At 54.3% G+C, this 15,288-nt stretch overlaps 1 protein-coding gene across 1 annotated transcript in view; it reads right to left on the bottom strand.

Moving 5' to 3' along the window:
- Window positions 1-6,453: 6,453 nt before the first annotated feature.
- The window catches only part of CACNA1A (calcium voltage-gated channel subunit alpha1 A), a 280,383-nt gene continuing 271,548 nt past the window's right edge, over window positions 6,454-15,288 (bottom strand). Inside the window, exons 42-50 of the mRNA XM_072947567.1 lie at window positions 13,889-13,996; window positions 13,659-13,759; window positions 12,442-12,551; window positions 12,200-12,338; window positions 11,927-12,040; window positions 10,662-10,697; window positions 9,414-9,600; window positions 8,858-9,108; window positions 6,454-8,080 (exon numbers count right to left, since the gene is read on the bottom strand). Coding sequence (XP_072803668.1) covers window positions 7,337-8,080; window positions 8,858-9,108; window positions 9,414-9,600; window positions 10,662-10,697; window positions 11,927-12,040; window positions 12,200-12,338; window positions 12,442-12,551; window positions 13,659-13,759; window positions 13,889-13,996 — 1,790 coding nt within the window. The 3' untranslated portion in view covers window positions 6,454-7,336. The remainder of the gene's footprint in view (window positions 8,081-8,857; window positions 9,109-9,413; window positions 9,601-10,661; window positions 10,698-11,926; window positions 12,041-12,199; window positions 12,339-12,441; window positions 12,552-13,658; window positions 13,760-13,888; window positions 13,997-15,288) is intronic.

Here is a 15,288-nt window from a genome sequence, read left to right as displayed (position 1 = left end):
GTGTGTGTGTGTGTGTAGGTGGCAGGGTAGGGATTAGAGGATGGTCTGTCCAACTCTAGTATGCAGGCATCACCTACTTACCCCAGCACTGAGGCCCAGAGATGAGTGGGCTCCTGCACCCGGACACTAGCGCGGAGCAGTGAGTGTGACCCCCAGGCACAACAGAGCTCAAGAATGATGCCAGGAGTGTGAGGCTGGACCTGTGCTGACCAGGATGGTTGCCATGAGCCACAGGCGGCTATCGAACCCTTGAACGATACTGGTCTGAATGGAGATGTGCTCTGAGTGAAAAACTCATGTCAGGTTTCAAAAACTTCATATAAAAAAAATCTGAAAGATCTCAATGGCATAAATTAGGGGTTGGGGATTAACAGATACACATTGCTATATGTAAAATAGATAAACAATGACCTACTCTTTAGCACAGGGAACTATAGTCAATTTATTGTAATAACATATAATGGAAAAGGCTCTGAAAAGAAAAAAATATATATGTATGTATACGTATAACTGAATCACTTTGCTGTATACCTGAAACTAACATTGTAAATCAACTACACGTCAATAAAAATTTTTTAATAAAGGGATCGCAATAGTTACATATTTTTGGCTATGTTGCATTAAATAAAAATATCTTTCAAAATAATTTGCCTTCCTCAAAAAGCTAGTCATAGAGTTATCATGGGACCCAGCAACTCCAAACTTAGGTATACACCCCAAAGAGTTGAGAACACGTGGTTAAATGAAACTTGTATATACATGTATATAGCAGCACTATTCACAATTGTCAAAAGGTAGAAATGGTGGGAAGGTATAGCTCAAGTGGTAGAGTGCATGCTTAGCACATACAAGGTCCTGGGTTCAATCCCCAGTACCTCCTCTAAAAGTAAAGTAAACCTAATTAACCCTTGTGAAAAAGATAAAAACAACCAAATATCCACCAACAGATGAATGGATAAAGAAAATGTGGTCCATCCACACAGTGGATTATTATTCAGCCATAAAAAGGAGTGGAGCTGTAACACAGTCTACAACATGGATGAACCTTGAAAATGTTATGCTAAGTGAAAGAAGCCAGACTAAAAGGTCACATATTATGTGATCCCATTTATGTGAAATATCCAGAAGAGGCAAATCTATAGCGACAGAAAGTACATTATTCAGAAAGTAGATTATTTGGTTACCATGGGGGAAGGGAGCATGAAGGGATAAATTGGGAGATTGAGATCTGCAGATACTAACTATTTTATACAAAATAGATCAACAACAAGGTCCTACTGTATAGCACAGGGAACTATATTCAATCCGTGTAGAACCTATAACAAAAAAGAATATGAAAAGGAATATATGTATGTATATGTATGACTGAAACATGCTGTATATCAGAAACGGACACAACATTATAAACTGACTATACTTCAATTTAAAAAAAGGAATGTAGATTAGTGGTGGTCAGAGGCTGAGAGTGGGGGAAAGGAGAGTGACTACTAATGGGGACTGGGTTTATCTTGGAGTAATAAAAATATTTTGAGATTAGATAGAAGTGGTGGTTGCACAACACTGAAAATACTAAATGCTGGGGAAATTGTTCATCTTAAGTGGTTAATTTTATGTTATGTGAATTTCACCACAATTAAAAAAAAAACTTCACCTGTTTCCTTTTTTTTTACTTTCTTTAATGTAATGACTAGAAAATTGAAATGTGACTCACTTTAAATTGCCTTTGAACGCGGTTGGTTTAGCCCACTGTGCCTTCAGGGGAATCAGATCACAGCTGCATCCTCTGTCCAGCAGGTGAAAACTCCCAGGATTGTGGCTGACCCAGAGCAGGGCAGGGAGGAGTTGTTGTCCTGGGGGCTGAGGTGGGGATGGGAGCTGTAACCAGGGGGCTTTTGATTCATTTTTCGGATCAATATGACCTTGCTCTCCCTGGCTGGCCTGAGAAGCAGAGGATGGAGATTGGTGCCAAACTCTGAACCATCTTGAACCTCTGACTGCCTGAATTTCAAAGACCTCGAGAGTTTCCTGTTGCTTGGTGGTTTGGTAGTTTGCACCGCCAGCATCCTGGCAGACAGGGGGGTGTCACCTGGGAGTAGGTTTAGGATAAGATGACAGACAACCAGAAAAGGAGGGGCATGGGTTGGAGGAGACAGATGAGGCAGGAGATAACTCGAGTCCAGGTGGGAGGGGCATGTCCTCACCTTCTCAGGGTTGATTGGAGGGAAACCAACTGGGTGTAGAATCAAGGTCTATGCTTTTCCCGCTGTGGGACCTTGGGCAACTGATCGACCTCAGCTGGCTTGGTTTCTGGGTCCTCCTGAGCCATCTGCTCCGTTCTGAGTAGTCGTTAGAAAATTCTTTCGAATAGAGAGGCCAGGCATTTCCATGCGGGATGTCCCGCGGGTCTTACCTTGGAGCAGGAGGAAGGGGTGCTCTTCTGCCCTGTTTTGGCATCACCAACTCCGCGTTCCCGGACCAGTTAGTTACAGCGATCACGTACTTGACCATTCGTCGTCTGGCCTCTAGGTGGCGCTGCCTACCTGCCCGGTGGGCCTTGACTGGTCCAGTCTGTGCAACTTCAGCTCAACCAATGCCCCGGGGCCCTCCTGGGGACCGGGAGCTGGGGGACATGTCCTTGAACAAGGCCCAGGCCTTGGTCTGGGGGGCACTGAGTCTCATTTGGTTGTCCAATGGGTTGATTATTATAACATGGTCTTTGATCAGCCTGGGAGATCTGGAGCTCAGAGAAAGCCCTTTTTGCAGAAGAAGGCATCTGCAGGCCTTTACAAACGGTTTCCTGATTACAAAAGTGATCTTGGTTTTTTTTTTTTTTTTTTTTTTTGGCAGGGGAGGGGGAGGTAATTAGGTTTATTTATTTTTTAATGGAGGTACCAGGGATGAACCCAGGACCGCCTGCATGCTAAGCAAACACTTTACTGAGCTATACCCTCCCCACGATTGTGTGTTTTTGTAGAATTAATTAAGTACAGCACCAAAGTCTACCCAGCTCTCCATCAAGGGCCTTCCCCACCCTCTTCAGAGGTAAACATCACGATCCACAGCTGGCAGTGTATATCTCCAGATCATTTTCTCCTGAGCAAACAGAATCTTGTAGGGTATCTTCTGGGTGGAGAAGCCTTTCTGAGAGCTGGAGCAGGGTGGGCAAGAGGGAGGTGGTGGGAAGAAGCCAGACTGGGTGCAGTGGGGTGGGAGGTGGGGAGGGTGGCTGGAACTCTGGGCAGCTTGCAGAAGCTGGAAGAAAGGCCTGGAGTAGAGTCTCCTTCAGTCTTGGGTGGGCACCAACTCTACCGACAACTGCATTTCAGACTTCTTAACTCCTAAACTGAGAGAATAAATTGCTGGTGTTTTAAGCCAACCAGCCTGTGGTAATTTGTTTCGGCAGCCCTAATATGACCACTGTTTTCTTTAATATTTTAAAAGCCGTCACTTTTTCTTTTAAAAATTTAAATCTTTCATCACTACTCAGCGATGGTATCTGGAAGATACTGTCTTTGCTGTGCTGGTGAGTATTTCTCAAATGCGTGGTGAAATTAACACAGTCTTCCTGCTGAGGGTCCTCTCCCCATCCACCTCCTTCTGGTTGCTTCCCTAAAATCAGATCTTTACCCCAGTGCTGCTCAGAGTTTCCGAGGAGCCAGTAGTCCCCATAGTTGCGGCTCTCCCATTGGCAGCCACGTACAGATCTGGTTCTCCCTTGAACCCTCAAACTGGGTATTGTCACCTATCCACACCCTCCACCATAGCTGAAGGAGATTGGCATACATCACCCCAAATATGCTGCTTCAGCATAAGGGTTATTTTGAGCTGAAGGCACTGAGTATCAACAAATGCAGGAAGAGTTCTCTGCCCTCCTCTTTTCTGCCTAAAAGCAAGGTATGAATTTCCCCTGAAGGTGACATAAAGTTCTCTTTGTGAAGGTGTCCCCTCCTTCCCTTGTACCAGGAAGAGGAGAGTGACTCTCACCACTGGAGACAGAAAGTCGGCACAGAGATGAGTCTGCATAAACAAATCTTACTAAAATAACCCTTAGCTTCCATTAGTTTCCCTCATACATTTCCTAGTCACTTTCCCACAATTTATTGTCCCTTGAAACTCAAACCACCTTTCCTTTGTTAACATGGTATATAAACATGTATGACTGAGACATTATGCTGTACACCAGAAATTGACACAACATTGTAAACTGACTATACTTAAATAAAGAAAAAATGGTATATAAGACCCTGAGTCTAATTGCTTTTTTGAATTTCATTACTTTTCTGTGAATACATTTAAATATTAATAAAAATATGTGCCTTTTCTGCCATTAATCTGTTATTTGCTAATTTAATTCACAGGCCCTAAGCACTGACTCTAAGAGGGTAGAGGAAAAGCTTTACTTCCCCAACAGTGGTGGGTTCCCATTTTACAGACAGGATGTTGAGGCTCAGGTAGCAATGGGAGGCTGTGGTTTCTAGGGAAGGGGCAGTGATTCCTTGAAGCCCCAAGGACACATCTGAAATGGAGCCTGAGTCTCTTGGATCTCTATGCCCAGGAAGGGAGCTGTCTGGGGCATGTGCGCAGCACAACTGTCTCTCAGTTTCCATTTCCTTTGCCCTTTCGTCAACCTTCCATATGATGCAGCTCAGATCAGGAACTCGAGGGAGGTGAGACCTGCTTCTAAGCCAAGCCCCCTTCTGCCTCTTAATTCCCTAATCCCCACCCCCAACTTTGTGTCTCATGGGCAACTTACACTTGCTCCAGCTTAAAGGTGAGGGCTATGGAGGAGGTCTAGCCCCCCGGCACTCAGCCACAGGCTTGGCCTTTGGGCCCAGAGATGTGGGGGCTCAGGCAGTGGGCTTTGTTCCCTTCTGAACAGGTGGCTGCAGCTTCCCTGGCTCCTGAGGGAACTGCACACATCCACCTGTTCCTTGAATAGCCCCAGTACTAAGGGAGGGGGAACTTTGCCAGGGGTCAGCCCTGCCTTGGGCAGGCAGCTGGTCTAGGAGTCTGTGGAGGTTGTGACTGGGGAAGCTGCCTGGTTAGGAAGTTAAAACTCTCTTTAGTTTCTTACTGGACTGATCCTTTCCTTGGTGCCACATTTATAGGAGGGACTCTGCCCACCCTGCTTTTTGGAGTCCCTCAGCCTCCTCTACCTGAGGTGAGCTCAAGGCTTGGGGTCTGGAGCAAGACCTTTTGGAACTTTCTGTTTTGATGCTATGGTAGTAATGGCCTTAGTAAATAATAGCTCACTATGGACCACATGCTGTTTATTCTGAGAACAGCAGTTCTCACAGGGGTCCAGAAACTTGGGGGCTGCTGAGACCCTTTCAGGGGGTCCATAAGACTGAATTGTTTTTATAATAATGTTAAGATGGCCTTGGCCTTTATCATTTTCATGCTCTCACACGTATATGATAGAGTTTCCAGGGGAGATTGGATATTGTAATAGGTGGAATGCAGAATCGGATATGAGAATCCAGCTGCCTTCTGTTAAGCCGACATTAATGAAATGCAAAAATGTAAAACAATGTTTCTTTTTTTGAAATTTGTTTTGGAAAATGTGGTTTTAAATTAAAAATATTCATTATCATTAGTAAGTTTATTGTTGATTGTGATTTAAAGACTAATGAATAGTTTTAAAAAGTCTTAGTTTTAATGTCTAAATGGCAAATAGCAGTAGCTATAACTCATATAAACAGATGTGCTCTGAGGTCCTCAATATATTTATTTTTTATTTTTTTCTTTCTCAATATATATTTTTAAGAATGTAAAGGGGTGCTGAGAACAAAACATTTTAAAACTGCTGATGTGGAACAGGGCCTAATCCAGCCCCCTGGCTAGTTGTTTTTGGAAGAGGGAAAGCCTGCCTGTTTTTATAAAGTTTTATTGGAGCATGGCTATACCCAATTATTTATATAAGGCTGCTTTCCTGATGCAATGTCCAGAGTTGAAGAGTTGAGACAAAGACCCTCTGGGCTACAAAACTGAAAATATTTACTCTCTGCTCCTTTAAGAAAAAGTTTGCTGACGACTGATGTAAAATAATGCATTTAATCATCATAAATAGTTCTAATACTGTTCCTCTCTTACCGATGGGAGAACAGGCATAGAGAGGTTAAGTTACATTCCTAAGGTCACACAGCCAGTGAGACTGGAGCTGAGCCAAGCCCCTAGGTCAAATGGCTGACCTAGAAGTTGGGGTGTGGTGGATACTTTTGGTCAGTGTCCCCCTGCCAGGATCCCTGGAGCTCTGCCTACTAAGCTCTGTGGCAGGTGGAGCTTGTCTGCAGGGCTGGGAGCAACACACAGACATTGCAAAGAGTGCTGGCTAGAGAAGTTAAAGCTTTCTCATTCTTAGCCACTTTCAAACCGCCTCCTTCCTGGGTCCCCCCAGAGAGACCTGGGGAGAATTTTGCAGAGAATGTAAGGATCACTCCAATCCAGAAGCCCTTTGATACAACTTTTTTTTTTTATTTTTTTTTTCTTTTTGAATGTCATGCAATAATTCACAGTCCCAAGCCCACAGTTTTCAAACAAGGTAGGAAAAAGGAAAAAAGAAGCAAAGGAAATCGGTGGTGGTGTTTTTTTTTTTTTCTTTTTTCTTTTGTTATTTCAAGCAGGACCAAATGTCAGAAAAAATGCTTCTTTTTCTCAATCATTAATTTTTTGTCCTTTTTAAAATTGTTTATTATTTTTTTAAATTGATTTCTGCAGGCAGTAATAGTAGGGTTTGGTATAACCAGCAAGCACTCCTGGGTGTGTCTGAGAACGTGTGTGGGGTATGAGTGTGTCTGGTGGAGGTCTGTGTGGGACGCTCGGTTTCCGCTTTGCTTCCGGCTTCTCGCCACACACGGGCCACCAGCTCGCGTTCACCAGGGGAAGGAAAGATTCAATTGAGATGATAAAACTCATCAATAGAAGCAATTTGTTATTCTCCCCGTTTTTCTTTTAAAAATGTTTTTTTTTTTTTAATTTCCATTTTCCCCAAGGTTCTCCAAAAATGGCTGAGTTAATTCGAATCCCTTGGCTGTGTGGTTTGTCTGCCCCCGAGGGCCCCCCCGACGTGGGGGATGGGGCTGGGTGGGGGGCGCCGTCGCTGCCCAGGAGCGGCTGAGGGTCTTTGCGGGACACCCTGGTGTGTCCCGGCCCTGGGGACTCCCTCCAGAGTCCGGGGTCGTCCGGCTGGTCCTCTCCTGGGCCCTCCTGGGCCTCCCCCGTGTGCTGGGCAGGTGGCAGCGAGGTGGCCCCGCGGCCGGTGCGGCTCCTCCCCGGGGGGCGTGTGCGTGGGGTGCATGGGGGGGCCGGGCGGGCGCGGGCGCCACCTCGCCCGGGCTTAGCACCAGTCGTCGTCGTCGGTCTCGCTGTAGGCTTCGTGCAGGCCTTTCCGGGAGCCCGGCCCGCGGGGCCTGGCCAGTCCGTGGGCCGGGTAGTAGCCGTTGGGAAGTCGCCGGCCGTGCCGGGAAGGCGAGGCGCAGGCCGGGCCCGCGGCCCGGGGAGTCCTGGGCGAGCACGCGTGGCGCGCCGGGGGCGGCGCGTCGTAGGCGGCGGCCCGGGGCTCCTCCCCGCCGCCGCCGCCGCCGCCGCCCGGGCCATCTGGCTCGTCGTAGTCGGAGCCCCGGTAGTAGCCGTGGTGCCGGGGGCCCGGGGGTCCCTCGGCCGCGTGCGCGCTGGACGCCGGCCACCGCGCCCCGCCGTGGCGACACGCCCGGGGGGACTCGCTCCGGGCCAGACCCGGGACCCGCCGCTCCATCGCGGGCGAGCGGCTGCTGCCGTGGCCCCCCGTGGGCGGCCGCTCCCCGGCCAGAGGCTCGGCCGCGGGGCCCGGGTACCTCCGCGGGCCGCTGGGGGCCGCCCGGCCCGGCCGCGCCGCCGGCTGCTGCTGCTGCTGCTGCTGCTGCTGCTGTTGCTGCTGCTGCTGCTGCGGGGGCCCCGAGCCGCCGGCCTTACGGATCACGGGGGAATAGGACACGTGTGGCCGGGGGGTGGAGGGGGTCTGGGGGAGCTGGCGGCGTCCCCGCCGTGGAGTGCTGGTACCAGATGTTGAGGGGGCTGGGCTTCCACTTACGGAACTACTGCCCTACACGAAAATTGAAACAAAGGAAATCAAAAAAAAAGATACAACAAAATCAACCAGAAGGAGACAGGAGGAGACACAGAGGACGGGAGGGTGGGGGGCGGGGCGAAAGAAAATCAAAGGAGGACAGGAGAGGGACCAGGAGGAGGAGGAGGAGGAAAGGGGAACACGGGACATTTGAATGGAAAAAAAGGAGAAAAGCAACAGCCACGAGAGGAGGAGGAGGAGGAGGGGAGGAGGGGGAGAGGAGGGAGGAGGGGGAGTGAGAGACAAGGAGGGAGGGGGAAATCGAAAACCAACACAACAAAGTGAAAAGAGAAATGAGAAATGGAGTTTTGTAAGTTTCGGGGTTAAAATAGCAGAAGTTTCAAAAATTACTCACAGGCGTCCAGAGGACAGAAATCATAATCGAAACAAAAAACGGAAGCCGGGTTAAAGGAAAGCAAAAGGCAGCAGGTAGCCAGCGGGGGCGTGAGTCGTAAAGACCACGCTGGCCATAAACTCAAACGTGATCCACAACCAAAGAGGAAGCAGCTGCGGGCAGGGAGCAGGTTGGGGGGGGCAGGGGGGCTGGGGGGGCAGAGTGGGGAGCCAGAGTGGCAGGGGGCAGTGTCCCCCCACTGCTGGAGCCCCCCCACAGGTCGGGGAGCCCAGCGGTGGTCAGGGTCAGAGGTCACAGCAGAAGTGGGGACCCTGCCCATAGTGGCTGTGGGGTGTGGGTCCCCCCACCTCTCCCCGACCCCATGGGCTCAGGTCAGGGGTGCCTCCTGCCACACCCACCTGCCGGTGTGCCATGTGCTCTCGGCCCTCACTGGGTGAGCGGGACCAGCGCTGGTCCCGGGCCCGGGCCCGGCCATGGTCAGGCCGCTCCTGACCATAGCGCTCCTTGTCGGGGGGTGGTGGGTGGTGGTGGTGGTGATGATGGTGGTGCTGCCGATGCTTCCGGTCCTTGGGCCGGCCCCGCTCCTGGTCTCTTTCCTTTGATGGCAGGTCCCCAGACTGGGTGGTCATACTCAGGTCTGTCCCCAAGCCTGGGCCGGATGGAGTCAGACAGACAGCTGTGAGGGAGGGGTGGCATGGGATGTGCACAAGGGAGGCCACTAAGGGAGTCTGCAGGCCCTAGAGAGGGATTCCTTCCCTGGGACCAAGGACAGCCTGGTGGGTATTGCGAGGGGGGCCGGTCCCCAGGCTCCAAGCAGCCCGGTCCCTGTGATCCTGTCCAGGCCTTTCCTTCCTCTCTCCCTCAGTATGTCCTTGTCCTTGCCTCCTCCTCCGATCTCCCCTCCTCTGTCTCCTTATACAGCCTCCTGTGCCTGGGCCCTGTAGGGCGACCCACCTGTGTCCACGTCCGTGTAGCGGCCCAAGGAGCGCTCCGAGGCGCGGTGGCTGCGGTCTCTGCGCCGCTGGTGGTGCCGCTGATTCTCCTCGGGCGGCACCCTCTCCAGGGAGTAGTCATCTAGGCGCCGGGCCTTGGGGCCCAGCACGGAGGCCGAGCGCTTCATAGGGCTGGTGTCCGAGATGGTCTGGGGGGGACAGGCCGGCAGGCCGGGGTCAGCAGCTGGCACCAAGCAGTACCAGTCTGTCCTGCCCCATTGGCCATCAGTGACCAGGGTGTAACCATCCAGGGGTGGGGTCCGGGGGGCCGTGGGCCTCAGCTCCTGACCAACCAGGGTCCCAGGACTCCTCTGTCCCTTCCCAGGCTCCTCCTGGGTTCTGGCTGTGAGTCCCCATCTCTCTACCTCCTGCCAGGACGGGCAGGCCAGCTGAAGGGCAGAGCTTCCCCATCCAGAGTGCAAACCTGGAGCCTTGGGCACCAGGCAGCACAGGCCTGCCCTCGCCCTGCATGTGTGAGGAGCATCGCTGTCAGGCTGACAGGCCCAGGCCCAGGGCCAGGCACCCAGCACTCCAGCTCACTGTCCTCCTTGGCCAGCTGGGCGTGGACTTACTGCCCACCTGAGTCTGGCTTCTGTAAGGAGCCCTTGCGGGGCTGCCCTGGCATCTGAGACCCCGGGGGAACTGCCTTTCTCCTCCTTGGCCTTCATTCTGGGAGCCCACATGTGCTGCACCCCCAGGTCAAGCCCTGGAGAGAGGGGGCCTGTGGTTCTCTGCAGCTGAGGGAGGAGAGGAGGAAGACAGGGCAGATGTCTCCCAGGGCCTGGCCCAGCAGAGGGGCCGGCGGCACTGCTTGAGGCAGGAGTTTCAAGGGACACGGGGCTGCAGGACCAGAGGTTCAGGGGTGCTGTCAGGGGAAAGAGCCCCCTGAGAAACAGTGGGCCAAGCAGGGCTGCAGGTCAGGCTTCTTGGAACAATGGAGCCTCTGGCTTGGGGGCTCTGATGAGAAGAGGGTGGTGGAGAGGGAGGGAGGAGGGGAGTGGGGCAAGGTGAACCCCCCCAGGTCACACGTGGGGCACACAGAGAACACAACACATGAGGATGGGGCTCCACGGGGTGGGGAGTGTGTGCAGTCTTGCAAAGAAAGGGTGGGGTCCGAGAACAGGGAGAGATGACAGGACTCCCACGAGGGGGGGTGGGCGGGAAGAGGGGGCCGGAGCCCAGCTGGGTGGCGGGCGGGCGAGGTACATACACTGAGGTTATTCCCACGTGGCCGGCCCCTTCTCCTCTGTCACAGCCCCACGGGATGGTGCACACAGAAAAAACAGAAAGAAGGAAATAAATATAAAAGCCAAGAGGGAGAGTGGAGAGGTGGACCATGGAGGAGATGCCAGGGCGGGGGAGGGGAACCGGAGGGTGGGGAGAGACATTAAAGTCCCCAGTGCGTGGGTGACCCCAGACCCAGCCGGCCATCCTCCCATGGGCACAGAGGAGACAGACAAGAGACACCACAGACAGATGGCAGAGGCACAAGACTGACAGATGGGACAGCGTGGCCGCAGGCCCCTGGCCCTGGGCTCTGCTTCATGCAATGCGCCCCAGCCCTGGCTCTGCTGACACTTGAAGCTTGGCGGCAGGGAGTGGCCATCAGCTGGCTGGTCCCACCCCTCTCCTGGGGCCCAGCAGCTCAGTCCTGATGTATGGGGGGGATGGGGCCCGTCAGGACGGGGCTGGGCAGCCACATGCAGGCTGGTTGCCTCCCACCCAAGTTCCCAGCAGCCAGAGGCCAGGCCCCTGGGTGACTCTGGCCGGGCCAGCACAGCACAGCCCTCCCCCGTGCAGACGTCACGGCACAGCACACAGGCAGCCTGCCATAGTCAGACATGCTGCCCCCCCTCTCAGGCGGGTGGGCAGCCAGCCATGCTTCTGGCTTCTGGCCCCTCTGTCCCCGTGGGCTTGGGGCAGTGGGACCTTTCCCACCCCTGACCCAGCCCTGCAGCTGGATAAAGCAGCCACACAGACACAAGTCAGGCACACACCTGCTCCTCCCCAGCGGCCCCCACAGAGACCAGACAGAGAGACGAACCCCCAGGCCCACCCCAGATGCTGCTAGCAGGTCCTAGGACCTGCCACGTTCCCCAGAGCGTGCCTGTGTGCGTGTGTATACATGTTTTCTTGATTGCAGCTCTCACCTGGGCCTGACACGTCACCTCCCATCCCCATCCACGACTCCCACATGTGTCCTCTGCGTCCTCCCGCCTCAGCACCCCCAAACAGAGCAGAGACAAACCAGTTGGCAGTGGCCACAATATCCGACCCTGGGGGAACCTCGGCCCCTCTCAGCCCTCCACCAGGGCCTCCAGGGCCTCCAGGTGCGGCCTGTAGGGGCAGTGAAGCCTGGATGCTGCTGCCAAGGGTGCAGGATGCCCCGCCCAAGCCGGGGTCCCTGGGCTGCTGGGGAAGCCGGGACTCCAGAGGCCCAAGCCGGCCCCCAGGGTGGTGGGTAAAAGCCCTCACCTGGTTCTCCGCGGGGAGGCGGGGCATGGAGGCAGCTCGGGCCTGGCCTTCCATGGGGAGGTAGTGCTCGCTGTCAGAGTAGCCGTCTCTGCCCATCTCTCGCATCTCCACGGACTGCAGGGCAGATGGCGAGGCCGGGTGAGCCCCGGCGCTTGACGCGTGGACCCCGGGGGTGGCCTGGTGTGTGTGGAGCTGCGGGTGGGGGGCCCAGACTCCTCCCTCTTGTACTGCCCGGGCCTGGGAGCCATGGGGGTGGTGGCGGGACAAAGGCACCTGAGAATTGGGCTGGCTATTGGGCATGTCAGTCGGGGGTCCCCGCTCTGGGCTCCATGTGCCCGTCTTCTGGAACATCTCCTGGGCTCGCTGGGTCACCCAGGAGGGGCTCTCCTTCAGGCCGCCTTCGTGAGCCATCCTGTGTAGGGCACACAGAGCAGCACAGTGATAGGCACTCGGGGGGCTTCCACACCCGGGACTGGCACCCCCATTCCCCACCTCCTGGCCAGAGGCACACTCACAGGCCTCCTCCTGGGTCCAGCTGGGTGGAAGGGAGGGCGTTCTGGCTGGGCCCCCCTTCCTGCGTTGGAGATGGGGGCTCCATGCGCTGGAACATGAGAGGTGTCCGGTTCTGGGGAAGCAGAGAGCAGCGTGTGTGCACAGGGTTGGGGGCGAAGGGGACAGGTGGAGGAGGGTGCGCTCGAGACTCAGGCTCTGGTCAAAGCTGCAGCGGGGAGGCTATGGAGGGTATGCACAGTCCACCCCTGGGGTGAAACCTCAGAAGTCACTCTTGACATCCACACCCCTGCTGTAAAACACACACACACTCTCAGGTCTGAGCCATCAGCCAGTCCTCTTGGCTCTTCCTTCCAAATCCATCCATAACTGTATCACTTCTCACCCCTCCAGGATCCCCATCCCGCCTCATCATCTCCAGCCTGACCAGGGCAGTGGCCTCCTCCCAGGTCTCCCAGATCTGGCCATTACTATGGATGGCCACCAGAGGGCACTTGTGGTACTCACTTCCCTCTACTGAGGGAGCTCCCACCTCACTCTGAGCAAAGTCAAAGGCCCACAAGGCCCTGCATAATCCACTTGGTCACCTCCCCACCTTTGACTCCTTTCACTGCCCCTCTTGCTCACTTGCCATACTGATTCCTTGCTGTTCCTCAAACTCAAACTCATGGTCCGGACTCAGGGCCTTTGCATTGGCTGTTCCCTCTGCCTGAAACTCTTCCCGCAGGTATCTGCTTGGCTCATTCCTTCTCATTTTCCCTTCAAGTCTTTCCTCAGGTGTCACTCCCTCAGCAAGGCCTCCTCGACTACCCCTTTCAAATCATATTCCCTCCGCCACAGCCCACCCCTCCCGCCCACTTTTTCCCCTGACACTTAACTATTTTCTGCAACTCTATATAATTTAGTCATCTGTCATTGTTGGCATTTCCCCAACTGAAATGTCTGCTCTGCAGGGATTCTGGTCTGTTTCGCTCACAGATGCACCTCCAGGGCTGAGAACAGTGCCCAGCACACAGTTGGTGCCCAATAAGTGTTGGTGGCATAGGTGAATTAATCCAGGATTTATCTCCTTGGCACTGCCTGACTCTCTGGTGACCTGTGGTGGACTCTGGCCATACCCCACTGTTCTGGTTGGTCCTCGTGGCCTCCCAGTTGTTTCCCAGCCTGGGAGTCCCCAGGGCCATGGCCCCGGGAGGGGAGGGCCGCCAGGGCTGGGCCGTACCTGCTCCTCGCGCATGGCCTGCAGCTTCTTGGCCTTGCTCTGCCGGTAGTACTCCATGATCATCATGGCTGCGTAGATCTTCCCCACTGTCAGGTCCGTGGCTAGGGGCACAGGGTGAGCTCAGGGTGGGCAGGGGCCCTGTATGCACCAACACCGCCGTCCCTGTGCCTCCCCTTCCCTTCCGCCCTGGCGGGACAGAGCCCCAGGGCCAGGTGGGGCCTGGCTCTTACACTTGTGAGGGGTGACCAGCAAGTCCAGCGTCTTCTGGGACAGGTTGGGCCAGATGGCCATCATCTCCTTCCTCAGCTCGGCATCCATCTGCTGTTTGTCGGCTCCGCCTACGGGTGGGCACAGAGAGGCCCTGACTGACTGCCTGGGCGTCAGCCAGCATCTGGGGCAGTGGCGAAGCCAGCTGCTCCTACTGACACACACTCTGGGGTCCTGGTTCTCAGTGGGTCTCCAGTGCCCTGTGGACCTGGCCTGGAGGAGGACTGAGCATGTGGGCTCTGTCTGGTCCTCAGCAGGGCCAGGGCCTTGGAAGAGTGGTGTGGGGGACAGTCCAGCATCCAGAAGGGCCAACCTGGTTCACACTCACCAACTGCATGACTTGGGTGTTAGTTTACCACACGGTGCCTCAGTTTTCCCATCTTCAAAATGGGGATGGTAGCAGTAGCACCAGCCTCACTGAGTTGTTTGAAGGTTTGGACAGTTTCTGCCATAGGGAGCTGGGGGTGAGCCTCAGGGAGCAGTCTTGATGCAGGAGGTTTCTTCCTCAACCAAGTCTCCCCTCCCGTGAATGTTGACTTTGGGTGTAGTTGACCCTTGGTTCCTCACCTCAGCCATGGTGGTCATGAAAGCTCTTTGGCAGTGATTCCCCCTTTGGTTGGCTGGTGCCCCATGATGAGTTCTGGCCAATGATGTGTGAGCAGAGTGAGGTGCCCCTTTAGGCATTTAAGGGCCAGTGCAGGACCCTCCCCAGTTCTCATTCCTTCTGTCACAGTAGCTGATAACACTGGGGTCAGTGGTTGCACCCTCAGGCCTGGTCCCTAAGTTACTGATGAACAGAGCCCCTGCCAATCCAGGAAGTTCTCATTTATTGGAAGCGGGATGTGAATTTTCCTCAGTTCAAGACTGTGGGGCTGTGTGTTACAGCAGCACGTTCTCATCCACCCTGACTGATACACCAGACTGGCCCCTGCTGCTACTCCTGTTTCAGAGCCCCCAACCCTGGGTGCTAGGGGGCTGTTGCAAACAATTACTGGCAGGTATGGAAGGAACATTGATGACAGAGCTGGAGCAAGGCCCTGAAGGCTCCCTGCTGGGCCAGATATTAGTCCTGTGGTTGCTGGATTATGAGAGGAGGTCCAGGAGATCCAGGGGAAGGGCAGGGGCCAGCTACCAGCCAGTAGAGAAGTATTTCTGTGTTTTAACAACCATCTATGGGGTCATGCTGGCTGAATAGCTGGCCCGCTCGGGCAACTCAACATCCCCCTTTGCCTCCACTCTCTGTCCACCTCTCACTGCTCAGCATCTGCTCTCCCTGCCCTTCCTCCTCCCACTCCTCCGCTTCCCAGGCACAGCCTGGGGCGGCCTCTGGTCCCCTGACCAACTTCTCCTTCTCCGCAGATGT

Source organism: Vicugna pacos, chromosome 22 (assembly GCF_048564905.1).
Source record: "Vicugna pacos chromosome 22, VicPac4, whole genome shotgun sequence".
In the NCBI taxonomy this organism is placed as follows: Eukaryota; Metazoa; Chordata; class Mammalia; order Artiodactyla; family Camelidae; genus Vicugna; species Vicugna pacos.
This window is presented reverse-complemented; position numbering and strand designations above follow the sequence as displayed.